The sequence below is a fragment of the Hyperolius riggenbachi genome, chromosome 2 (assembly GCF_040937935.1).
Source record: "Hyperolius riggenbachi isolate aHypRig1 chromosome 2, aHypRig1.pri, whole genome shotgun sequence".
Lineage (NCBI taxonomy): Eukaryota > Metazoa > Chordata > Amphibia > Anura > Hyperoliidae > Hyperolius > Hyperolius riggenbachi.
Genome location: NC_090647.1, coordinates 575,549,473 through 575,577,098, shown reverse-complemented (window position 1 = coordinate 575,577,098; position 27,626 = coordinate 575,549,473). Strand labels below are relative to the sequence as shown.

At 49.0% G+C, this 27,626-nt stretch overlaps 1 protein-coding gene across 1 annotated transcript; it reads left to right on the top strand.

Moving 5' to 3' along the window:
- Window positions 1-242: 242 nt before the first annotated feature.
- On the top strand, window positions 243-15,357 carry LOC137545329 (zinc finger protein 135-like). The gene is made up of 5 exons (XM_068266439.1): window positions 243-353; window positions 14,140-14,276; window positions 14,316-14,460; window positions 14,512-14,628; window positions 14,659-15,357. Exons 1-5 carry the CDS (start codon window positions 243-245, stop codon window positions 15,355-15,357), a joined length of 1,209 nt encoding a protein of 402 aa, XP_068122540.1.
- The last annotated feature ends 12,269 nt before the right edge of the window (window positions 15,358-27,626 follow it).

Here is a 27,626-nt window from a genome sequence, read left to right as displayed (position 1 = left end):
CAGGGTTGTCGGCAATGCTGTCCTCTGGCCCCTAAACCTCATCCTGTCACCCTCGCACCACTGCAGCTGCGCTCTGCTGTTCCCCCTCATCAGCAACGTCAGGGACCTCCTCCTCCTCCTCCTCCAGCAACTCAAAGTTCTCCTCAGAGGTGGACTGCGCAGCCGTCTACTTATCCAGCTGGGTCAGGGCCTCCTCTCCCTATTCCATCAGATCAAACAGGGCTCTGTCCAGCAGACGAACCATGGGCACTCACTGGCAGAGGGTTGCCCATTCTCGGCTCACCATGTTGGTTCCCTGCAGAAAGGGAGCCAACACCAAGCACACCTGCTGCATCTGCCCCCACTGTGCGTTGGTGAGGGCCTGGAGGCTGGTGGTGCCAGAAACATTGGCATAAACAATGTGTCGGCTGACAGCCCTCCTCTGCTAAACCAGCCGCTCCAACATCGTCAGGGTGGATTTCCAGTGAGTTGGTACATCGATGACAAGCCGGTGTAGTGGCAGGCCCTCGCGCTGCTGCAGGTCGGCCAGGTTTGCTTAGGCACCGGCGGAGCGGCGGGAATGGCGCACAATTTTTCTAGCCGCTTCCAACAGATTGTCCATCCCCTAGTAGGTGTGCAGGAACAGCTGCACCACCAGGTTCAGGACGTAGGCTAAGCAGGGGACGTGGGTCAAGTGTCCCCTGGTGATGGCATACAGCAGGTTGGCCGCATTGTTGGACACCACCAATCTGACTCTGAGGCCTTTGGGGGTCAGCCACCTCTTCTCCTGCTCCCTGAGGTTGAGAAGAACGTTGGCTGCTGTCAACTTTGTCTTCCCCAGGCTGACCAGCTCCAGCAGTGCTTGGCTGTGGCGGGCCTTCACGCTGATGCTGAGGCAGGAACGCTTGGCAGCAGGTGTGCCGGAGGAGAGACCTGGATCAGAGGAGCTTCATCTCCTCTGACCCCACGGGGTGGCACCACCCACTGGGCTGCTGCTGTGCCGATGATGGACCTGCTGCTGCTCCTTCCTCACCCACTTCCACCAGGCTGACCCAGTGAGCCGTGAAGGACAGGTAGCGGTCTATCCCGAAACGGCTGCTCCAGGAGTCCATGGTGACATGGACCCGCTCGCTCATGGTGTGATCGAGCAAACGGGCCACGTTCGCCAACACAAACTGGTGCAGTGCTGGGATCGCTGTGCGGGAGAAGTAGTGGCGGCTGGGGATTCACCACTCCGGGATCCCATACTGCAGCAGCGTTCTCATGTCACTCCCCTCCTGCACAAAGGAGTATGGCAGGAGCTGGGAGCACATAGCCCGGGCAAGCAACCCGTTCAGCGCATGGATGCGCCTGAGGCCGGGAGGCAGAGCCGTGGCTACACCAGGAAAGGACTTGCTGAGCAGGGTCTGGCAGCGTTTGCCTGCACCGTGTGAGAATCCGCAGCCTTTTGACCACTGTTCAGGTCTGCATTCTGCAGGTCTCTGGAAGAGAGACCTTTTGTCAGTATTGCAGCTTGCTGCTGAAGAATTTGGATAAACTCGTTATGCAAATCCCCTCTCTGCTCCTTTGATGACTGGCAATATAAAGAGCTATGTTTCCCAGAGTCCTTGGCTGGTCATAAGGAGTCTTCCTGTGAAACACTCCTGGAGGAGTGTCAGCCTTGCTCTTTGTTTGAAGAATAGCTTAGAGTAATTCCTGGAACTGCTCTAGGCAGGTTTCCCTAGTGCAGTTTTGTTTGTCTGTTGCGATTGTCCTGTCCCAGCGGTGGTCGACAGGAAATCGTTCTGTGTGTCTTGGTGCTAACCGGAACAGCGGTTGTTACTGCTAGCCCCTTCTGTTCTGTCTTCCTGGATCGCACTGGCCACTTTCGCTAGTGCTGTGGATCCGTCTGATCCCCATCTCTCTGTCTCCCTGGATCGCACTAGCATCTTGCGCTAGCGCTGTGGATCCTTCTGTTCTGTCTTCCTGGATTGCACTGGCCACTTTCGCTAGTGCTGTGGATCCGTCTGATCTCCATCTCTCTGTCTCCCTGGATCGCACTGGCCTCTTTTCGCTAGCGCTGTGGATCCTATCTCTCGCTTGTTCCTGTTTTCGTGTGTCTGTCTTGTCTGCTACAAACGCTTGCTGGAGGCTCGGTGAGGTAACCGTTAAGCAAGCGCTCGCGTCCTCTGTTTCATGTTTGTCTGTCGGTGGTTAGTTAGGTGTGCTTGTCTCTATTGTGCTTATCACGTGGAGACCGCGCATAAACGCGTGCACTGTTGCGAATGAGTGCGGTGTTCGCGTTTAGCTAGCGTTTGTTATTTTCCGTATCTCCTCATTGTATGATTTGCTGTGCCTTTGCTACTCTCGTGCTCTGCCTTGCTGTAGCCTTGTGTCACGTCTGGCGATCGCACCTCTCGCGATCACGTTCCTACTTCATATCTGCTGTTGTGTGTGCATTGTCGCGGGTTGGCGACTGGATTGGTGCACACACATACAATCTGTCTCTGTGCTCATTCTCAATCGCCTCTTGCAATTGCGTTTCTTCCCTTCGTACAATTCCTGTCTGGCGTGTGTGGTAGGGCAGAGGAGCTGTTCCTCTGCACTCCACAGCTCCACCTGCCGACAGGAATTTCCCTCTACAGGTGCATTGCACCTTTTGCTGGGTTCCCGCAAATTATACGATCGTGGAGGATTTCCGCAGTGTCAGCGCACGTTTTGTGCGCTGATCACGGAGGGAATTCCACAATCGTTACACACCGGAGGATGAGGAGGCAACTGTGGAGGGAGCAGAGGAGGCCACTGAGGACTGGCTGCACTAACCAGCGACAGGAGTGACAGAGTGCGCGGGGGGGGGGCAGTGCGTTTCTGCGCTCCTGCTGCTGATGCTGGATGAGCAGCAGGGCGGGAAGCTGCTGTTGAAGGCTGTGCAATGGGTCTCCTGCTCTGACCACTGCCCGTGCCACTGTCCTTCACCCTCTGAATCTCCTGGAAGTCATGAAAATGCCTGGTCTGCAAGTGGGTCTGCAGGCTCGAGGTACCCATCTTGGCCGGATCACGACCTCTGCTCAGGCTGGCCCTGCAACTGTTGCAAATTGCACGGCTCTCATCCGTGTCACACACATGGAAATAATGCCAGATTGGGGATGTGAACTGCCCCCTCCGGCTTGAGGGCTGAGCTTTTCTCCCTGTGGCAGGAGGTTGACTGGTGCGGGTGGTGGTAGCGGCTGAAGCAGCAGGCTGTGGCTCCTGCCTTCCACGCCCTCTGCTGGCCCTGCCCCTGGTTGCCATGCTGCTGCGCGTCTGTGCCAGAGCCGCCTCCTCCTCCGAGCTGCCATCATCCAACTGTGGCACATAGGGACGGTCCTGCACATCATCATGGGGTTGATGTGACCTCAAGCGGTGGTGGCGGGCGGCTGCTGCTGGTGGCGGCACTGGTCTCGCTGGAGGTCTGGCTGGAACCGGTGGCCTGCTGCTCCGCCATCATTTCCACGACAGCCTGTGCCTGACTCTTCTCAATGGGCCGGCGACGACGACCCATCTCAAAGATGGGCGCAACACTGTGCTGCTGCACCTCTGCTCCCTCCTCCACAACTGCGGCCGGTGGCTGGCGGCGGACCAGTCACAGAGCTGCCGGCAGTGGTGGCAGCAATGGTGCCGCCTCTCCTGGTGGTGCCTCTACCTCTGCCAGTCATTGTACAACAATATACAAATACAATAAGAAAAACAAAAAAAAAATATAAATATATATATATATATATATATATATATATATATATATATATATATATATATATATATATATATATATATAGGACGGGAATTGAGTGTAAACTTTAATAAAGTGGGGTGGGTTGGTGACAAAAAATTGTTTTTTTTTTTCTACTAGTAGACTAACAAGTCACTCAGTCACAAGGCATGCATGATAACAGGTAGTTCACTTCACTGCCAGAGCCAGTAAATAAACTACAAGCACAACACTTAACTGAGAAAACAGTGACAGTCAGTGGCACTAAGACTGTCTGTCACACTCACAAAATACAGGCAGCAGTCAGAACACACAGAGGCTGCCTGGCTGGAGTACTGTACTAAGTATACAACTAACAGTAGTCCATAACTAACTAGAGTGACAGACAGTGACAATAAAAGACTGTCTGTCTCACAATCAATACAGGCAGATGCAGCAGTCAGATATAATCACACAGATGCTGGCCTGCCTGCTAAGTAACTAGTACTGCAGCTGCTAGTCTAACACTAAATCAACTAACAGTACAAATGAACTAACTGCACAACTAACTATTAATCCTTAACCTACCTGCAGGCTAGTAGGCTAAGGCTACCTAGGCTAGCAGGCCATAGCCTGCACATAGACCTAACACTAGCCTAGCACAGTATACAGTATATACAGTACACTAGCTAACTGAACTATAACACTCAAATCACTATTAATCAGTACAATAAATGTGTTGAGAATGTGTAAATATGCAAAAACGCTGTGTTAAACGCAAGAAAAGCACTTGCTCAGACGAACAGCAGCACTGGAGATGCTCTCAGTACCACAGAGTCACAAGCAAGGACGAGATCCTCAAGATGGCCGCCGCTTTATATAGAGGAGGGAGGGCCAGGGTCCCCTCCTCTGATTGGTTGCTAGGGCCTCGGCTGGGGGCCTTCTGATTGGCCCAATGACGTCATCCCCTGGATACCGCACATCATCCGGATTCGTGATCACAGGTTAACCCGTGATCACGGCCGGAATTAGAGTGCAATCATGGGTGCACCTGAATTCAGACCTGTGATCGTTATCAATCATGGGATCCGAATACCGAGCCTGTGATCGTGTAAATCTAAAATGTTAGTGGCGCGCAGCTGCGGACGACGGGAAACCCAGCTACACCCAGTGACATACTGCATGTCCAGCAAGGAGGACGTCACAGATGGGAGGGAGGGGCATCACAGAGTCACAGAGCGGGGAGTATGTGACATGGCCAGTATGTCACAAGGGTGGGTGGGCGGGGAGTATGTCACAGGGGAGGGGCCTCAGAGCGGGGGAGAGGAGTACTTCACAGAGTCACAGAGCGGGGAGTATGTCACTGAGGTGGGGGGGAGGGGAGGACATCAGAGCGGGAAGGGGGGACTATGTTACAGAGGTGGAGGGGAGGACGTCAGAGCAGGAAGGGGGGAGTATGTCACGGAGGTGGGGGGGGAGGACGTCAGAGAGCGGGAAGTGGGGAGTATGTCACTGAGGTGGGGGGGAGGGGAGGACGTCAGAGAGCAGAAAGGGGGGAGTATGTCACTGAGGTGGGGGGGAGGGGAGGACGTCAGAGAGCGGGAAGGGGGGGTTCGTCACAGAGGGGGAGGGGAGGGAACAGGGTGGGCCATTTATATGGATAAACCTTAATAAAATGGGAATGGTTGGTGATATTAACTTCCTGTTTGTGGCACATTAGTATATGTGAGGGGGAAACTTTTCAAGATGGGTGGTGACCATGGCGGCCATTTTGAAGTCGGCCATTTTGAATCCAACTTTTTTTTTTCAATAGGAAGAGGGTCATGTGACACATAAAACTTATTGGGAATTTCACAAGAAAAACAACGCTTTTCTTGGTTTTAACGTACCTTTATTCAGTCATGAGTTATTAATGTACCTTTATTCAGTCATGAGTTATTAATGTACCTTTATTCAGTCATGAGTTATTAATGTACCTTTATTCAGTCATGAGTTATTAATGTACCTTTATTCAGTCATGAGTTATTAATGTACCTTTATTCAGTCATGAGTTATTTACAAGTTTATTTACAAGTTTTACAAGTTTCTTCATGTCGCCGAGATTAACACGTGAGGAGCGTATAGAAATTGTGTTGATGTCTGGTGAATGCAGTAACCGAGGCATTGCAGCAGATTACAATGCAAGACACCCTACGAGACCACCCATCTCCCATGCTACAGTTAGCAAACTGCTTGCTAAGTTTCCTGAAACTGGTTCAGTGTTGGATTTGCCAAAATGTGGATGCATGAAATCTGTCACTAATGAAGAAACATCAGTGGCTGTCCTAGCTTCATTCAGCAAGAGCCCACAGCGTAGCACTCGCCGCATGTCACTGGAGAGTGACATTAAATCGAACATTCTCTTCAGTGGATATTAGCTACTCACAAATGGCACCCTTACAAACTCCAGCTACTGCAGCATCTCAACCAGGATGACCCTGATCGACGCACTGAATTTGCAGAATAGGCAAAACAAAACTTGGAACATGGCCTTCAGTTTATGCAGAAGATTTAGTTCAGTGATGAGGAAAACAAAGTTAACAAAAAAAGTTAACAAACAAAACCACCGCTATTGGTCTGACACTAACCCACATTGAATAAATCCCTGCAAGACTGCTGGAACAAAAAAATTGATGGTATGGTGTAGTATATGGGGTACAAAGATAGTGGGGCCATTCTTCATCAATGGAAACCTCAAGGCCACTGGATATGTGAAATTGCTACATGATGATGTGTTTCCCTCTTTATGCACTGAAGCTGGCACGTTCCTTGAGTTTTTCCAGCAAGATGGTGCACCACTACATTATGGGTGTCAGGCCCGAGCATTCCTAGATTAACAGTTTCCTGGAAAGTGGATTGGTCGTCGTGGGCCAGTTGAATTGCCCCCAAGGTCTCCCGATCTGACCCCCTTAGACTTTTATCTTTGGGGTCATCTGAAGGCAGTTGTCTATGCTGTGAAGATACGAGATGTCCAGCACCTGACACTACGGATACTGGAAGCCTGTGCTGGCATTCCTCCTGCGGTGTTGCTATCAGTGTGTGAAGACTGGGAGAAGAGGGTACGGATACTGGAAGCCTGTGCTAGCATTTCTCCTGCGGTGTTGCTATCAGTGTGGGAAGAGTGGGAGAAGAGGCTACGGATACTGGAAGCCTGTGCTAGCATTTCTCCTCCCATGTTGCTATCAGTGTGTGAGGAGTGGGAGAAGAGGGTACGGATACTGGAAGCCTGTGCTGGCATTTCTCCTGCGGTGTTGCTATCAGTGTGTGAAGAGTGGGAGAAGAGGGTACGTATACTGGAAGCCTGTGCTAGCATTTCTCCTGCGGTGTTGCTATCAGTGTGTGAAGAGTGGGAGAAGAGGCTACGGATACTGGAAGCCTGTGCTAGCATTTCTCCTCCCATGTTGCTATCAGTGTGTGAGGAGTGGGAGAAGAGGGTACGGATACTGGAAGCCTGTGCTGGCATTTCTCCTGCGGTGTTGCTATCAGTGTGTGAAGAGTGGGAGAAGAGGGTACGGATACTGGAAGCCTGTGCTGGCATTTCTCCTGCGGTGTTGCTATCAGTGCGTGAAGAGTGGGAGAAGAGGGTATGGATACTGGAAGCCTGTGCTGGCATTTCTCCTGCGGTGTTGCTATCAGTGTGTGAAAAATGGGAGGAGAGGGTACGGATACTGGAAGCCTGTGCTAGCATTTCTCCTGCGGTGTTGCTATCAGTGTGTGAAGAGTGGGAGAAGAGGGTACGGATACTGGAAGCCTGTGCTGGCATTTCTCCTGCGGTGTTGCTATCAGTGTGTGAGGAGTGGGAGAAGAGGGTACGGATACTGGAAGCCTGTGCTAGCATTTCTCCTGCGGTGTTGCTATCAGTGTGTGAAGAGTGGGAGGAGAGGGTACAGATACTGGAAGCCTGTGCTGGCATTTCTCCTGCGGTGTTGCTATCAGTGTGTGAAGAGTGGGAGGAGAGGGTACGGATGCTGGAAGCCTGTGCTGGCATTTCTCCTGCGGTGTTGCTATCAGTGTGTGAGGAGTGGGAGGAGAGGGTACGGATACTGGAAGCCTGTGCTGGCATTTCTCCTGCGGTGTTGCTATCAGTGTGTGAAGAGTGGGAGAAGAGGGTACGGATACTGGAAGCCTGTGCTGGCATTTCTCCTGCGGTGTTGCTATCAGTGTGAGAAGAGTGGGAGAAGAGGGTACAGATACTGGAAGCCTGTGCTAGCATTTCTCCTGCGGTGTTGCTATCAGTGTGTGAAGAGTGGGAGAAGAGGGTACAGATACTGGAAGCCTGTGCTGGCATTTCTCCTGCGGTGTTGCTATCAGTGTGTGAGGAGTGGGAGAAGAGGGTACAGATACTGGAAGCCTGTGCTGGCATTTCTCCTGCGGTGTTGCTATCAGTGTGTGAAGAGTGGGAGGAGAGGGTACGGATACTGGAAGCCTGTGCTAGCATTTCTCCTGCGGTGTTGCTATCAGTGTGTGAAGAGTGGGAGAAGAGGGTACGGATACTGGAAGCCTGTGCTGGCATTTCTCCTGCGGTGTTGCTATCAGTGTGTGAAGAGTGGGAGGAGAGGGTACGGATACTGGAAGTCTGTGCTAGCATTTCTCCTGCGGTGTTGCTATCAGTGTGTGAGGAGTGGGAGAAGAGGGTACGAATACTGGAAGCCTGTGCTGGCATTTCTCCTGCGGTGTTGCTATCAGTGTGTGAAGAGTGGGAGGAGAGGGTACGGATACTGGAAGCCTGTGCTAGCATTTCTCCTGCGGTGTTGCTATCAGTGTGTGAAGAGTGGGAGAAGAGGGTACGGATACTGGAAGCCTGTGCTAGCATTTCTCCTGCGGTGTTGCTATCAGTGTGTGAAGAGTGGGAGAAGAGGGTACGGATACTGGAAGCCTGTGCTAGCATTTCTCCTGCGGTGTTGCTATCAGTGTGTGAAGAGTGGGAGGAGAGGGTACAGATACTGGAAGCCTGTGCTGGCATTTCTCCTGCTGTGTTGCTATCAGTGTGTGAAGAGTGGGAGGAGAGGGTACGGATACTGGAAGCCTGTGCTAGCATTTCTCCTGCGGTGTTGCTATCAGTGTGTGAAGAGTGGGAGAAGAGGGTATGGATACTGGAAGCCTGTGCTAGCATTTCTCCTGCGGTGTTGCTATCAGTGTGTGAAGAGTGGGAGAAGAGGGTACGGATACTGGAAGCCTGTGCTAGCATTTCTTCTGCGGTGTTGCTATCAGTGTGTGAAGAGTGGGAGGAGAGGGTACAGATACTGGAAGCCTGTGCTAGCATTTCTCCTGCGGTGTTACTATCAGTGTGTGAGGAGTTGGAGAAGAGGGTACGGATACTGGAAGCCTGTGCTAGCATTTCTCCTGTGGTGTTGCTATCAGTGTGTGAGGAGTGGGAGAAGAGGGTACGGATACTGGAAGCCTGTGCTGGCATTTCTCCTGCGGTGTTGCTATCAGTGTGTGAAGACTGGGAGAAGAGGGTACGGATACTGGAAGCCTGTGCTGGCATTTCTACTGCGGTGTTGCTATCAGTGTGTGAAGACTGGGAGAAGAGGGTACAGATACTGGAAGCCTGTGCTAGCATTTCTCCTGCGGTGTTGCTATCAGTGTGTGAAGAGTGGGAGAAGAGGGTACGGATACTGGAAGCCTGTGCTAGCATTTCTCCGGCAGTGTTGCTATCAGTGTGTGAGGAGTGGGAGAAGAGGGTACGGATACTGGAAGCCTGTGCTAGCATTTCTCCTGCGGTGTTACTATCAGTGTGTGAAGAGTGGGAGAAGAGGGTACGGATACTGGAAGCCTGTGCTGGCATTTCTCCTGCGGTGTTGCTCTCAGTGTGAGAAGAGTGGGAGAAGAGGGTACAGATACTGGAAGCCTGTGCTGGCATTTCTCCTGCGGTGTTGCTATCAGTGTGTGAGGAGTGGGAGAAGAGGGTACGGATACTGGAAACCTGTGCTGGCATTTCTCCTGCGGTGTTGCTATCAGTGTGTGAGGAGTGGGAGAAGAGGGTACGGATACTGGAAGCCTGTGCTAGCATTTATCCTGCGGTGTTGCTATCAGTGTGTGAAGAGTGGGAGGAGAGGGTACGGATACTGGAAGCCTGTGCTGGCATTTCTCCTGCGGTGTTGCTATCAGTGTGTGAATAGTGGGAGAAGAGGGTTGCATTGACAATCCAACACAATGGGCAGCACATTGAACACGTTTTATAAGTGGTCAGAAACTTGTAAATAACTCATGAAAGAATAAAGTTACATTAAAACCAAGCACACCGTTGTTTTTCTTGTGAAATTCCCAATAAGTCTGATGTGTCACATGACCCTCTTCCTATTGAAAAAACAAAAGTTGGATTCAAAATTGCCGACTTCAAAATGGCCGCCATGGTCACCACCCATCTTGAAAAGTTTCCCCCCTCACATATACTAATGTGCCACCAACAGGAAGTTATTATCACCAACCATTCCCATTTTATTAAGGTGTATCCATATAAATGGCCCACCCTCTACATCAGAGAGCAGGGAGTATGTCACGGGGTGGAGGGCAGGGAGTACTTCACAGGAGGGGCACATCATGGAGCGGGAGGCGGGGAGTATGTCACAAGGGTGGGGGGAGTTTGTCAGAGTGGTGGGGGATGTACGTCACACAGCAGGGGAGCGAGGACATCATGGAGCGGGGGGGGGGGGGGCAGTACGTCACACAGCGGGGGAGCGAGGATATCATGGAGCGGGGGGGGGGCAGTACGTCACACAGCAGGGGAGCGAGGACATCATGGAGCGGGGGGGGGGGTACGTCACACAGCGGAGGAGCGAGGACATCATGGAGCGGGGGGGGGGGCAGTACGTCACACAGCGGGGGAGCGAGGACATCATGGAGCGGGGGGGGGGGGCAGTACGTCACACAGCGGGGGAGCGAGGACATCATGGAGCGGGGGGGGGGGGGCAGTACGTCACACAGCGGAGGAGCGAGGACATCATGGAGCGGGGGGGGGGGGGGCAGTACGTCACACAGCGGAGGAGCGAGGACATCATGGAGCGGGGGGGGGGGGGCAGTACGTCACACAGCGGGGGAGCGAGGACATCATGGAGCGGGGGGGGGGGGCAGTACGTCACACAGCGGGGGAGCGAGGACATCATGGAGCGGGGGGGGGGGCAGTACGTCACACAGCGGGGGAGCGAGGACATCATGGGGGGGGGGGCAGTACGTCACACAGCGGGGGAGCGAGGACATCATGGAGCGGGGGGGGGGGCAGTACGTCACACAGCGGGGGAGCGAGGACATCATGGAGCGGGGGGGGGGGCAGTACGTCACACAGCGGGGGAGCGAGGACATCATGGAGCGGGGGGGGGGGGGCAGTACGTCACACAGCGGAGGAGAGAGGACATCATGGAGCGGGGGGGGGGGCAGTACGTCACACAGCGGGGGAGCGAGGACATCATGGAGCTGGGGGGGGGGGCAGTACGTCACACAGCGGGGGAGCGAGGACATCATGGAGCGGGGGGGGGGGCAGTACGTCACACAGCGGAGGAGAGAGGACATCATGGAGCGGGGGGGGGGGGGCAGTACGTCACACAGCGGGGGAGCGAGGACATCATGGAGCGGGGGGGGGGGGGGCAGTACGTCACACAGCGGAGGAGCGAGGACATTATGGAGCGGGGGGGGGGGTACGTCACAGACCGGGGGGCGGGGCTAAGCATATGACCTGCTGTCGGCGCACTCTGCTGCAGGGTCATTTTTGTGTATTTTTGGCATTGCAGTGTGATGTGACGGGGGCATCACTCCGCTGAAATTAGATGTAAAAGGGGCCTCAATCAGCGCTCTCACAATTCCATATATTGCAGCAATTAGGGAGCACAGATTATCCATATCATATTGCTCTAGACTCCAGCCTGCCTTTCCTTTCATGCCTAAACAGTCATGTGTAGCAAAAGATTCCAATAACAAGAGGAAAACATATGGATGGACAGAATAACAGTATTCTCATTGCACATGAAGTGGACATAAAATAGCAATCAAAAATCTATATATATAAAATCGGATGTGTGTATGTATGTGTGTGTGTATGTATGTGTGTGTGTATGTATGTGTGTATGTATGCGTGTGTGTATGTGTGTATGTGCCGCGATCACTCAAACGCCTTGACTGATTTGAACAAAACTTGGTATACAGATCCCTTACTACCTGGGATGATATGTTCTGGAGGTATTGCCCCCCCCCCCCTGCACACGTGGGCGGAGCTACAAACAGCCAATCAGATTTCACCCATTCATGTCAATGGAAAAAATTTAAAAGGCTTCTATTCTCACAGTAATCAAGCCAGAGTCCCCACACTTGGCACAGTTGGTCACTTGGTGACCGAGGTTACAAATTCAGAAAAAGTGGGCGGAGCATAAAACAGCCAATCAAATTTCAGCCATTCATTTTAAATGGAAACTGTAAACTGCAGCCATTCTTACACAGTCAATGGCAGAGGCTTCAAACTTGGCACAGTCAGTCACTGAGTGACTGGGATTAATATTCACAAAAGTGGGTGGAGCCTACAACAGCCAATCAAAATTCATCTATTGATTTTTAAGGGGAATATTTAAACTGCTGCCATTCTTACACTGTTTATGGCAGAGGCTTCATACTTGCTACAGTTAGTCATTGGGTGACGGGTTTTAATTCACTAAAGGGGCGGAGCCACAAACAGCCAAACAGATTTATTTTCTGGATAAACTGCTTCCATTTACACAATTTTGATGCCAGGAACCTGAAAGCTCACAAACTTGGTCACTGAGTGACTGTATGTCAAGGTTACAAAAAGTGGGTGGAGTCAAAAACAAATTTCACAGGGAAAATGTAAACTGCAGCCCTTCTTCACTGTTAATGGCAGGGCTCTCGAACTTGGGTGACTGGGATTAATATTCAGAAAAGTGGGTGGAGCCTAAGAAAGCCTTTCAAAATTCATCTGTCGATATTCAAGGGGAATATTTACATTGCTGCCATTCTTGCACTGTTAATGGCAGAAGCCTCAAACCTGGTACAGTTGGTCATTGGATCACTGGGGTTCAAATTCAGCAAAGGGGCGGAGCCACAAACAGCCAATCAGATTTGTTTCATTTCACTGGGATAATACAAATTATTGATGCCAAGGACCCCAAAGCTCACAAACTTGGTCATTCAGTGTTTGTGCGTTAGGGTTAGAAAACATGGGAGGAGCAACAGCAGCTAAATGCATTCCCGGGCAACGCTGGGTCATCAGCTAGTAGTATATAAAATGTAATAAATGTCCTCCCAGAGAAATGGGGTATATGTTAGTTCCATATGGATTAGGGGGTTATACTCACCTCCGCCCCTCTGCTCCCGGATACAATCCCATACACATGCCCCAATCTACAGGACCCCAATCTCAGGAGCCCCTCCAATGGGCCAGAGAATAACTATCTCCACTCCCCTTCAGCCTTTATCAATGAAGCAGCTTAGATCTATTTCCATATTCAGATCTTTTGGCCTAAGTGCCACTCACACTTCAATATGCAGGGCGATTTTACCGCGATTAGTGGGGTAGAAATCACTGGCTTTCTTAAGCACTGTACTGCGATCGCTCAAAAATCGCGGCAAAATGTTGCATACAATAAGTTGCGATTGCCGCTAATCGTGGAAAGCCCGTGATCTGCGCCAATCGCGGCAGTGAGATCACTACCGTATAGTTACAATTGCGCTAGCGCTTTAAAAATTGCCCGCCAATCACCATCGTGTGAATGGGTCTCCATCTTTTGTGAGAGGGATCTGAGGAGATCTGCCTTTCATTGGCTGAATTCCTAACTACATAACCTTCTCATGCAAGGCAAGGTTATTGTCATGTGACTGGCTGCCTGTAATGAGCACAACCTTCTGCAGTTCTATGTCAGGCTGATAACTAGTGGTGGTAAGTCACCTGCCAATATCTCTGAGATGGTGCAAATTGTATGCTAATTATATGCAAAGTTATGCAGCTGCTGCACCTTGTCCATTTCTCATCTGCATAAACTTTGCATGAACTTGGAATTCTCAGCAGCTCACTGACCCTCCCTAATGATAATTGCTCCTCCCCTCAGAATTCTCTAACAGGAAGTGATGATGTTTCTCTATTTGCAGCGCGGAGTCCCGGCATCAGGAACCTCTCAGAGACTCGTCTCTCTGTATCCACAGACTGTACAACGGATGATGATGTCACTGGACAAGAGTCTCCTGCAGATATCCTGGTTACCCCAAATATTCCCCCAGACTCCCCTCACCTGTCTAACCCTGAGGGGCCTCATACCCAGCACAGCTCTCCCCCTGCTGGACGGTCTCATTCCTGTTCCATATGTGGGAAATGTTTTGTATATAAATCACAGCTTGTCACACATGAGAGAACTCACACTGGTGAGAAGCCCTATTCATGTGCAGAGTGTGGGAAACGTGTTGTGCAGAAATCACAGCTTGTCATACATGAGAGATTTCACACTGGAGAGAAGCCCTATTCATGTGCTGAGTGTGGGAAATGTTTTCGGTCTAAAGGGGAGCTTGTCATACATGAGAGATTTCACACTGGGGAGAAGCCATATCCATGTGCTGAGTGTGGGAAATGTTTTGTGCAGAAATCACATCTTGCCAGACATGAAAGATCTCACACTGGGGAGAAACCCTATTCATGTGCTGAGTGTGGAAAATGTTTTTGGTGTAAAGGGGAGCTTGTCATACATGAGAGATCTCACACTGGTGAGAAGCCCTATTCATGTTCTGAGTGTGGGAAATGTTTTGTGCAGAAATCACAGCTTGTCAGACATGAGAGATCTCACACTGGGGAGAAGCCCTATTCATGTGCTGAGTGTGGGAAAGGTTTTCAGTCTAAAGGGGAGCTTGGCCTACATGAGAGATCTCACACGGGTGAGAAGCCCTATTCATGTGCTGAGTGTGGGAAATGTTTTGTAAGGAAATCACATCTTGTCACACATGAGAGATCTCATACTGGTGAGAAGCCCTATTCATGTGCTGAGTGTGGGAAATGTTTTAGGTCTAAAGGGGAGCTTGTCCAACATGAGAGATCTCACACTGGTGAGAAGCCCTATTCATGTGCTGAGTGTGGGAAATGTTTTAGTCAGCAATCACTTCTTATCAGACATGAGAGATCTCACACTGGTGAGAAGCCCTATTCATGTGCAGAGTGTGGGAAATGTTATGCTCATAAATCACAACTTATCATACATGAGAGATCTCACACTGGTGAAAAGCCCTATTCATGTGCTGAGTGTGGGAAATGTTTTCGGTCTAAAAGGGATCTTGTCCAACATGAGAGAATTCACACTGGTAAGAAGCCCTATTCATGTTCTGAGTGTGGGAAATGTTTTGTAAGGATATCACAACTTGTCATACATGAGAGATCTCATACTGGTGAGAAACCCTATTCATGTGCTGAGTGTGGGAAATGTTTTCGGTCTAAAAGGGATCTTGTCCAACATGAGAGAATTCACACTGGTAAGAAGCCCTATTCATGTTCTGAGTGTGGGAAATGTTTTGTAAGGATATCACAACTTGTCATACATGAGAGATCTCATACTGGTGAGAAACCCTATTCATGTGCTGAGTGTGGGAAAAATTTTCGGTCTAAAGGGGATCTTGTTCAACATGAAAGATCCCACACTGGTGAGAAGCCCTAGAAGGCAGGATAAAGCTGATATGTGGGATGGGTTCTGTTGTGTTAGTATTTCCCCCACCCTGCTCTGGCATTGGGTAGAATGGTGCTATACGCTGGAGGTAACATAATAAGGCTGTGAAGCAGAGGAGATATGCCAGGCAGCAGGATAAAGCTGATATGTGGGATGGGTACTGTTGTGTTAGTATTTCCCCCACCCTGCTCTGGCATTGGGTAGAATGGTGCTATACGCTGGAGGTAACATAATAAGGCTGTGAAGCAGAGGAGATATGCCAGGCGGCAGGATAAAGCTGATATGTGGGATGGTTACTGTTGTGTTAGTATTTTCCCCACCCTGCTCTGGCATTGGGTAGAATGGTGCTATACGCTGGAGGTTACATAATAAGGCTGTGAAGCAGAGGAGATATGCCAGGCAGCAGGATAAAGCTGATATGTGGGATGGTTACTGTTGTGTTAGTATTTCCCCCACCCTGCTCTGGCATTGGGTAGAATGGTGCTATACGCTGGAGGTTACATAATAAGGCTGTGAAGCAGAGGAGATATGCCAGGCAGCAGGATAAAGCTGATATGTGGGATGGTTACTGTTGTGTTAGTATTTCCCCCACCCTGCTCTGGCATTGGGTAGAATGGTGCTATACGCTGGAGGTAACATAATAAGGCTGTGAAGCAGAGGAGATATGCCAGGCAGCAGGATAAAGCTGATATGTGGGATGGTTACTGTTGTGTTAGTATTTCCCCCACCCTGCTCTGGCATTGGGTAGAATGGTGCTATACGCTGGAGGTAACATAATAAGGCTGTGAAGCAGAGGAGATATGCCAGGCGGCAGGATAAAGCTGATATGTGGGATGGTTACTGTTGTGTTAGTATTTCCCCCACCCTGCTCTGGCATTGGGTAGAATGGTGCTATATGCTGGAGGTTACATAATAAGGCTGTGAAGCAGAGGAGATATGCCAGGCAGCAGGATAAAGCTGATATGTGGGAGGGGTACTGTTGTGTTAGTATTTCCCCCACCCTGCTCTGGCATTGGGTAGAATGGTGCTATACGCTGGAAGTTACATAATAAGGCTGTGAAGCAGAGGAGATATGCCAGGCGGGAGGATAAAGCTGATATGTGGGATGGGTTCTGTTGTGTTAGTATTTCCCCCACCCTGCTCTGGCATTGGGTAGAATGGTGCTATACACTGGAGGTTACATAATAAGGCTGTGAAGCAGAGGGGATATGCCAGGCAGCAGGATAAAGCTGATATGTGGGATGGGTACTGTTGTGTTAGTATTTCCCCCACCCTGCTCTGGCATTGGGTAGAATGGTGCTATACGCTGGAAGTTACATAATAAGGCTGTGAAGCAGAGGAGATATGCCAGGCAGCAGGATAAAGCTGATATGTGGGATGGTTACTGTTGTGTTAGTATTTCCCCCACCTTGCTCTGGCATTGGGTAGAATGGTGCTATACGCTGAAGGTAACATAATAAGGCTGTGAAGCAGAGGAGATATGCCAGGCAGCAGGATAAAGCTGATATGTGGGATGGGTTCTGTGTTAGTATTTCCCCCACCCTGCTCTGGCATTGGGTAGAATGGTGCTATACGCTGGAGGTTACATAATAAGGCTGTGAAGCAGAGGAGATATGCCAGGCAGCAGGATAAAGCTGATATGTGGGATGGTTACTGTTGTGTTAGTATTTCCCCCACCCTGCTCTGGCATTGGGTAGAATGGTGCTATACGCTGGAGGTTACATAATAAGGCTGTGAAGCAGAGGAGATATGCCAGGCGGCAGGATAAAGCTGATATGTGGGATGGTTACTGTTGTGTTAGTATTTCCCCCACCTTGCTCTGGCATTGGGTAGAATGGTGCTATACGCTGGAGGTTACATAATAAGGCTGTGAAGCAGAGGAGATATGCCAGGCGGCAGGATAAAGCTGATATGTGGGATGGTTACTGTTGTGTTAGTATTTCCCCCACCTTGCTCTGGCATTGGGTAGAATGGTGCTATACGCTGGAGGTAACATAATAAGGCTGTGAAGCAGAGGAGATATGCCAGGCGGCAGGATAAAGCTGATATGTGGGATGGTTACTGTTGTGTTAGTATTTCCCCCACCTTGCTCTGGCATTGGGTAGAATGGTGCTATACGCTGGAGGTTACATAATAAGGCTGTGAAGCAGAGGAGATATGCCAGGCAGCAGGATAAAGCTGATATGTGGGATGGGTTCTGTTGTGTTAGTATTTCCCCCACCCTGCTCTGGCATTGGGTAGAATGGTGCTGTACGCTGGAGGTTACATAATAAGGCTGTGAAGCAGAGGAGATATGCCAGGCAGCAGGATAAAGCTGATATGTGGGATGGTTACTGTTGTGTTAGTATTTCCCCCACCCTGCTCTGGCATTGGGTAGAATGGTGCTATACGCTGGAGGTAACATAATAAGGCTGTGAAGCAGAGGAGATATGCCAGGCAGTAGGATAAAGCTGATATGCGGGATGGTTACTGTTGTGTTAGTATTTCCCCCACCCTGCTCTGGCATTGGGTAGAATGGTGCTATACGCTGGAGGTAACATAATAAGGCTGTGAAGCAGAGGAGATATGCCAGGCAGCAGGATAAAGCTGATATGTGGGATGGGTTCTGTTGTGTTAGTATTTCCCCCACCCTGCTCTGGCATTGGGTAGAATGGTGCTATACGCTGGAGGTTACATAATAAGGCTGTGAAGCAGAGGAGATATGCCAGGCAGCAGGATAAAGCTGATATGTGGGATGGGTACTGTTGTGTTAGTATTTCCCCCATCCTGCTCTGGCATTGGGTAGAATGGTGCTATACGCTGGAGGTTACATAATAAGGCTGTGAAGCAGAGGAGATATGCCAGGCAGCAGGATAAAGCTGATATGTGGGATGGGTTCTGTGTTAGTATTTCCCCCACCCTGCTCTGGCATTGGGTAGAATGGTGCTATACGCTGGAGGTAACATAATAAGGCTGTGAAGCAGAGGAGATATGCCAGGCAGCAGGATAAAGCTGATATGCGGGATGGTTACTGTTGTGTTAGTATTTCCCCCACCCTGCTCTGGCATTGGGTAGAATGGTGCTATACGCTGGAGGTTACATAATAAGGCTGTGAAGCAGAGGAGATATGCCAGGCGGGAGGATAAAGCTGATATGTGGGATGGGTTCTGTTGTGTTAGTATTTCCCCCACCCTGCTCTGGCATTGGGTAGAATGGTGCTATACGCTGGAGGTTACATAATAAGGCTGTGAAGCAGAGGAGATATGCCAGGCAGCAGGATAAAGCTGATATGTGGGATGGGTTCTGTTGTGTTAGTATTTCCCCCACCCTGCTCTGGCATTGGGTAGAATGGTGCTATACGCTGGAGGTTACATAATAAGGCTGTGAAGCAGAGGAGATATGCCAGGCAGCAGGATAAAGCTGATATGTGGGATGGGTTCTGTTGTGTTAGTATTTCCCCCACCCTGCTCTGGCATTGGGTAGAATGGTGCTATATGCTGGAGGTTACATAATAAGGCTGTGAAGCAGAGGAGATATGCCAGGCAGCAGGATAAAGCTGATATGTGGGATGGTTACTGTTGTGTTAGTATTTCCCCCACCCTGCTCTGGCATTGGGTAGAATGGTGCTATACGCTGGAGGTAACATAATAAGGCTGTGAAGCAGAGGAGATATGCCAGGCAGCAGGATAAAGCTGATATGTGGGATGGTTACTGTTGTGTTAGTATTTCCCCCACCCTGCTCTGGCATTGGGTAGAATGGTGCTATACGCTGGAGGTTACATAATAAGGCTGTGAAGCAGAGGAGATATGCCAGGCGGCAGGATAAAGCTGATATGTGGGATGGGTACTGTTGTGTTAGTATTTCCCCCACCCTGCTCTGGCATTGGGTAGAATGGTGCTATACGCTGGAGGTTACATAATAAGGCTGTGAAGCAGAGGGGATATGCCAGGCAGCAGGATAAAGCTGATATGTGGGATGGGTTCTGTGTTAGTATTTCCCCCACCCTGCTCTGGCATTGGGTAGAATGGTGCTATACGCTGGAGGTAACATAATAAGGCTGTGAAGCAGAGGAGATATGCCAGGCAGCAGGATAAAGCTGATATGTGGGATGGTTACTGTTGTGTTAGTATTTCCCCCACCCTGCTCTGGCATTGGGTAGAATGGTGCTATACGCTGGAGGTAACATAATAAGGCTGTGAAGCAGAGGAGATATGCCAGGCAGCAGGATAAAGCTGATATGTGGGATGGGTTCTGTTGTGTTAGTATTTCCCCCACCCTGCTCTGGCATTGGGTAGAATGGTGCTATACGCTGGAGGTTACATAATAAGGCTGTGAAGCAGAGGAGATATGCCAGGCAGCAGGATAAAGCTGATATGTGGGATGGTTACTGTTGTGTTAGTATTTCCCCCACCCTGCTCTGGCATTGGGTAGAATGGTGCTATACGCTGGAGGTTACATAATAAGGCTGTGAAGCAGAGGGGATATGCCAGGCAGCAGGATAAAGCTGATATGTGGGATGGGTTCTGTGTTAGTATTTCCCCCACCCTGCTCTGGCATTGGGTAGAATGGTGCTATACGCTGGAGGTAACATAATAAGGCTGTGAAGCAGAGGAGATATGCCAGGCAGCAGGATAAAGCTGATATGTGGGATGGGTACTGTTGTGTTAGTATTTCCCCCATCCTGCTCTGGCATTGGGTAGAATGGTGCTATACGCTGGAGGTAACATAATAAGGCTGTGAAGCAGAGGAGATATGCCAGGCAGCAGGATAAAGCTGATATGTGGGATGGTTACTGTTGTGTTAGTATTTCCCCCACCCTGCTCTGGCATTGGGTAGAATGGTGCTATACGCTGGAGGTTACATAATAAGGCTGTGAAGCAGAGCAGATATGCCAGGCAGCAGGATAAAGCTGATATGTGGGATGGGTACTGTTGTGTTAGTATTTCCCCCACCCTGCTCTGGCATTGGGTAGAATGGTGCTATACGCTGGAGGTTACATAATAAGGCTGTGAAGCAGAGGAGATATGCCAGGCAGCAGGATAAAGCTGATATGTGGGATGGTTACTGTTGTGTTAGTATTTCCCCCACCCTGCTCTGGCATTGGGTAGAATGGTGCTATACGCTGGAGGTTACATAATAAGGCTGTGAAGCAGAGGAGATATGCCAGGCAGCAGGATAAAGCTGATATGTGGGAGGGGTTCTGTTGTGTTAGTATTTCCCCCACCCTGCTCTGGCATTGGGTAGAATGGGGCTATACGCTGGAGGTTACATAATAAGGCTGTGAAGCAGAGGAGATATGCCAGGCAGCAGGATAAAGCTGATATGTGGGATGGTTACTGTTGTGTTAGTATTTCCCCCACCCTGCTCTGGCATTGGGTAGAATGGTGCTATACGCTGGAGGTTACATAATAAGGCTGTGAAGCAGAGGAGATATGCCAGGCAGCAGGATAAAGCTGATATGTGGGATGGGTTCTGTTGTGTTAGTATTTCCCCCACCCTGCTCTGGCATTGGGTAGAATGGTGCTATACCCTGGAGGTTACATAATAAGGCTGTGAAGCAGAGCAGATATGCCAGGCAGCAGGATAAAGCTGATATGTGGGATGGGTTATGTTGTGTTAGTATTTCCCCCACCCTGCTCTGGCATTGGGTAGAATGGTGCTATACGCTGGAGGTAACATAATAAGGCTGTGAAGCAGAGGAGATATGCCAGGCAGCAGGATAAAGCTGATATGTGGGATGGTTACTGTTGTGTTAGTATTTCCCCCACCCTGCTCTGGCATTGGGTAGAATGGTGCTATACGCTGGAGGTGCCATAATAAGGCTGTGAAGCAGAGGAGATATGCCAGGCAGCAGGATAAAGCTGATATGTGGGATGGGTTCTGTTGTGTTAGTATTTCCCCCTCCCTGCTCTGGCATTGGGTAGAATGGTGCTATACGCTGGAGGTTACATAATAAGGCTGTGAAGCAGAGGAGATATGCCAGGCGGCAGGATAAAGCTGATATGTGGGATGGGGTCTGTTGTGTTAGTATTTCCCCCACCCTGCTCTGGCATTGGGTAGAATGGTGCTATACGCTGGAGGTTACATAATAAGGCTGTGAAGCAGAGGAGATATGCCAGGCAGCAGGATAAAGCTGATATGTGGGATGGGTTCTGTTGTGTTAGTATTTCCCCCACCCTGCTCTGGCATTGGGTAGAATGGTGCTATACACTGGAGGTAACATAATAAGGCTGTGAAGCAGAGGAGATATGCCAGGCAGCAGGATAAAGCTGATATGTGGGATGGGTTCTGTTGTGTTAGTATTTCCCCCACCCTGCTCTGGCATTGGGTAGAATGGTGCTATACGCTGGAGGTTACATAATAAGGCTGTGAAGCAGAGGAGATATGCCAGGCAGCAGGATAAAGCTGATATGTGGGATGGGTACTGTTGTGTTAGTATTTCCCCCACCCTGCTCTGGCATTGGGTAGAATGGTGCTATATGCTGGAGGTGCCATAATAAGGTTGTGAAGCAGAGGAGATATGCCAGGCAGCAGGATAAAGCTGATATGTGGGATGGTTACTGTTGTGTTAGTATTTCCCCCACCCTGCTCTGGCATTGGGTAGAATGGTGCTATACGCTGGAGGTAACATAATAAGGCTGTGAAGCAGAGGAGATATGCCAGGCAGCAGGATAAAGCTGATATGTGGGATGGTTACTGTTGTGTTAGTATTTCCCCCACCCTGCTCTGGCATTGGGTAGAATGGTGCTATACGCTGGAGGTTACATAATAAGGCTGTGAAGCAGAGGAGATATGCCAGGCGGCAGGATAAAGCTGATATGTGGGATGGGTACTGTTGTGTTAGTATTTCCCCCACCCTGCTCTGGCATTGGGTAGAATGGTGCTATACGCTGGAGGTTACATAATAAGGCTGTGAAGCAGAGGGGATATGCCAGGCAGCAGGATAAAGCTGATATGTGGGATGGGTTCTGTGTTAGTATTTCCCCCACCCTGCTCTGGCATTGGGTAGAATGGTGCTATACGCTGGAGGTAACATAATAAGGCTGTGAAGCAGAGGAGATATGCCAGGCAGCAGGATAAAGCTGATATGTGGGATGGTTACTGTTGTGTTAGTATTTCCCCCACCCTGCTCTGGCATTGGGTAGAATGGTGCTATACGCTGGAGGTTACATAATAAGGCTGTGAAGCAGAGGAGATATGCCAGGCAGCAGGATAAAGCTGATATGTGGGATGGGTTCTGTTGTGTTAGTATTTCCCCCACCCTGCTCTGGCATTGGGTAGAATGGTGCTATACGCTGGAGGTTACATAATAAGGCTGTGAAGCAGAGGAGATATGCCAGGCAGCAGGATAAAGCTGATATGTGGGATGGTTACTGTTGTGTTAGTATTTCCCCCACCCTGCTCTGGCATTGGGTAGAATGGTGCTATACGCTGGAGGTTACATAATAAGGCTGTGAAGCAGAGGGGATATGCCAGGCAGCAGGATAAAGCTGATATGTGGGATGGGTTCTGTGTTAGTATTTCCCCCACCCTGCTCTGGCATTGGGTAGAATGGTGCTATACGCTGGAGGTAACATAATAAGGCTGTGAAGCAGAGGAGATATGCCAGGCAGCAGGATAAAGCTGATATGTGGGATGGTTACTGTTGTGTTAGTATTTCCCCCACCCTGCTCTGGCATTGGGTAGAATGGGGCTATACACTGGAGGTAACATAATAAGGCTGTGAAGCAGAGGAGATATGCCAGGCAGCAGGATAAAGCTGATATGTGGGATGGGTTCTGTTGTGTTAGTATTTCCCCCACCCTGCTCTGGCATTGGGTAGAATGGTGCTATACGCTGGAGGTAACATAATAAGGCTGTGAAGCAGAGGAGATATGCCAGGCAGCAGGATAAAGCTGATATGTGGGATGGTTACTGTTGTGTTAGTATTTCCCCCACCCTGCTCTGGCATTGGGTAGAATGGTGCTATACGCTGGAGGTGCCATAATAAGGCTGTGAAGCAGAGGAGATATGCCAGGCAGCAGGATAAAGCTGATATGTGGATGGGTTCTGTTGTGTTAGTATTTCCCCCACCCTGCTCTGGCATTGGGTAGAATGGTGCTATACGCTGGAGGTTACATAATAAGGCTGTGAAGCAGAGGAGATATGCCAGGCAGCAGGATAAAGCTGATATGTGGATGGGTTCTGTTGTGTTAGTATTTCCCCCACCCTGCTCTGGCATTGGGTAGAATGGTGCTATACGCTGGAGGTGCCATAATAAGGCTGTGAAGCAGGGGAGATATGCCAGGCAGCAGGATAAAGCTGATATGTGGGATGGGTTCTGTTGTGTTAGTATTTTAGTTTCTTCTCATTTATATCAATGTGCAGTACAGTAAAGGTGTGGAATGATATCTTTAATCTCTTCCCAACTGCCGCATTATATACATACGCCCCTAAATACTTCACTTCTGCACCAGGGATATATACACACATTGCGCCTGATTCACAAAGCGGTGCTAACCCAGTTAGAGACTTTAGGCGTGATAACCATTGCACCACGCTGGTGATAAGCCAGTTTAGGCGTGATAAGTTTAGATGAGTTTAGATCGCGCGCAAAGTCCCGCACGCAAAGCAGCGCCATTAAAATCTATGCGAAGTGCACCAGACTTTGCTAGCGCAAAACTTTTGATCAGCTGTGCACTGCGGTGCTAACCCAGTTGGTGCTTAAACTTATCACGCCTAAACTTATCACACCTAAACTTATCATGCCTAAACTTATCACACCTAAACTTATCATACCTAAACTTATCACACCTAAACTTATCATGCCTAAACTTATCACGCCTAAACTTATCACACCTAAACTTATCACGCCTAAACTTATCATGCCTAAACTTATCACACCTAAACTTATCATGCCTAAACTTATCACACCTAAACTTATCATGCCTAAACTTATCACACCTAAACTTATCACGCCTAAACTTATCACGCCTAAACTTATCATGCCTAAACTTATCACACCTAAACTTATCACGCCCAAACTTATCATGCCTAAACTTATCACGCCCAAACTTATCATGCCTAAACTTATCACACCTAAACTTATCATGCCTAAACTGAGTTTAGGCATGATAAAGGGCATTTCACCAGCGTGCTAACTGTTAGCACCGCTTTGTGAATCAGGCCCATTGTGTTTACCAGCCACCGCGAGCGATCACGCACCTGCACCCTCCCGTCACCTCCAGTTAGTGACAGGGCTGTGGAGTCGGAGCAATTCTTGGGTACCCGGAGTCGGGTAAAAATTGCACCAACTCCTTATGAACTTAAACTGTAATTAAAAGAGAAAATATTATAAAATGTTCTATTTCTCAGATTATAGTCATCATAAATACCTTATATATACACAATAATAGCAGTGTTTAATCCAAAAAAATAAAATAAACCAATCACAAAATAGTTACTAAATATTTACTTGTGCTGCTGCAATAAAGCAGTCACCGTATTTTTAATGTCAGATACACATATCTAATTGTGGATCAATTTGGAAGGTTGGAGGTGCCCAATTGGATTAAATACTAGGAGCTCGATTCACAAAGCGGTGCTAACCCAGTTAGAGACTTTAGGCATGATAACCTTTGCACCACACTGGTGAAAAGCCAGTTTAGGTGTGATAAGTTTAGGCATGATAAGTTTAGATAAGTTTAGATCGCTTGCAAAGTCCCGCACGCAAAGCAGCTCCATTAAACTTTATACGAAGTGCACCAGACTTTGCTAGCGTAAAACTTTTGATCAGCTGTGCACTGCGGTGCTAACCCAGTTGGCGCTTAAAGGGACACTTAAGTCAAACAAAAAAAATGAGTTTTACCCACCTGGGGCATCCAATAGCCCCCTGCAGCTGTCCGGTGCCTTCGCCGTCTCCCTCCGATCCTCCTGGCCCCACCGGCAGCCACTTCCTGTTTCGGTGACAGGAGCTGACAGGATGGGGACGCGAGTGATTCTTCGCGTTCCTGGCCACAATAGCGCCATCTATGCTGCTATAGCATATATCATATACCATATAGCAGCATAGAGGGTGCTAATGTGTCTGGGAACGTGAAGAATCACTCGCGTCCCCAGTCTGTCAGCTCCTGTCGCTGAAACAGGAAGTGGCTGCCGGTGGGGCCAGGAGGATTGGAGGGAGATGGCGAGGGCACCGGACAACTGCAGGGGGCTATTGGAAGCCCCAGGTGAGTAAAACTCATTTTTTTTGTTTGACTTAAGTGTCCCTTTAAACTTATCATGCCTAAACTTATCATGCCTAAACTTATCACACCTAAACTTATCATGCCTAAACTTATCACACCTAAACTTATCACACCTAAACTTATCATACCTAAACTTATCACACCTAAACTTATCATGCCTAAACTTATCACGCCTAAACTTATCACACCTAAACTTATCACGCCTAAACTGAGTTTAGGCATGATAAAGGGCTTTTCACCAGCGTGCTAACTGTTAGCACCGCTTTGTGAATCAGGCCCTAGATCTTCAAATTGAAGAAGATCATAAGTAAGAAGAGATATTCATTAAAGAGTAACTGTCAGGCTGCAAAAGCTAATTTAAACCTCTATTCTCCTGTGTTAAACAGTTTAGAAGGAAGCCAAAAAGGCAATACTGAAGTTAAAAATCTCTCTTACTTTTGATGTGTGCTGAACAGCAAGGATGTTAGACCCAAACTCTCATACCATACTGCAAAGCATTCTGGGGCTGCTTGGGTCCTCCCCTCGGCTGCTAGTGAGAAGTTACAGGCTCATGTTACAACAGCCAGCACTGAAAAATCTCCGGGCAGAGTATACTGCATGAGTCCGCTATTGTTCCTAGCCACATGGCTAATTAATATTCACTGCACAGTAGTGTTGTATTTTTTCCGAGTGGAATCATCAGGAAGCAGGGAGGACATGACATCACAATTGGCTTCAGACAAGACAGACAAACATGGAACCTGCCATGAGCTGTCAGGAGCATCATTCTCTGCAAATACTATATAAAAATTCTGTGAAATCCAAACGTGGACAGTGAAATGCATATGTAATGTAAGTACAGCCAATCTTTAGCTACTGATATATGTGTTTTTTTTTCTCTGAGACCTTATACCTAACAGCTCCTCTTTAAATAAAGTCAAAATTTCTTCATAAAATGCATTACACCCGGAGCTCCCCCTTGTGGCTGTAGCGGCAATAGCAGGATGGAGGCAAGACATTGAAGGAGATTTCTGCACTCATTTCACCTGAGGAAGCGGCTTATGCCGAGAAACGCGTTGTCATAGTGCTGTTCGCAATCAATAAATGAAATTATATTTTATTGATTTTTTTAAGAAATTTAGATTTTATTTAAGGAATATCTCCTTCAATTTGAAGATCTAGTATTTAATCCAATTGGGCGCCTCCAACCTTCCAAATTGATCTATCATATCCTACCTAGTAGGACCTTTTCGTTCTCTCTTATCAGGAGAGTCGAAAATATTTTTTCATTTTTGGAGTTGCGACCGAGAATCTACGGAAAAAGGCCGAGTGGAGACAGTATTTCTCCACCTGCAAATACGAGTGGTTGCCTCTTTGGAGCAACCCACCTTTGTGAGTATACTCATACTAGCCTTTTTTTACGCTGAACCAACTAAGAAGGTATTACACTAGATCGGGCTCCCGGTTGCCGGGTGTTTGTCTATTTGTCTCTTGCCAGTTTTGAATATCTAATTGTGACTGTATATATGATTTGTACACAGGAATCTGTTATATATAATAAATAACATCTCTGCTGTAAGAATAAAGCCTGATGTGTAGTTGTGTCACCAGTAGGGATGGTCAGTGATATGCAAATAATTATGCATTGATTCAAGGTTATGCAAATTTTGTATGCAAATGTATGTACTCCCTTTGCTCATGAAATCAATTAATTTGATATGTTCTTAACCTCCTTAGCGGTATGGACGTCTGTAGACGTCCATTACCGCCGGAGGTCGCCGCTCAGGCCCTGCTGGGCCAATTTTCGTAAAATAAAAAGCAGCACACGCAGCCGGCACTTTGCCAGCCGCGTGTGCTGCCTGATCGCCGCCGCTCTGCGGCGATCCACTGCGAGCAGCGGCGAAAGAGGGTCCCCCCAGCCGCCCGAGCCCTGCGCAGCCGGAACAAATTGTTCCGGCCAGCGCTAAGGGCTGGATCGGAGGCGGCTGACGTCAGGACGTCGGCTGACGTCCATGACGTCACTCCGATCGTCGCTATGGCGACCAGGGAAGCAAAACAAGGAAGGCTGCTCATTG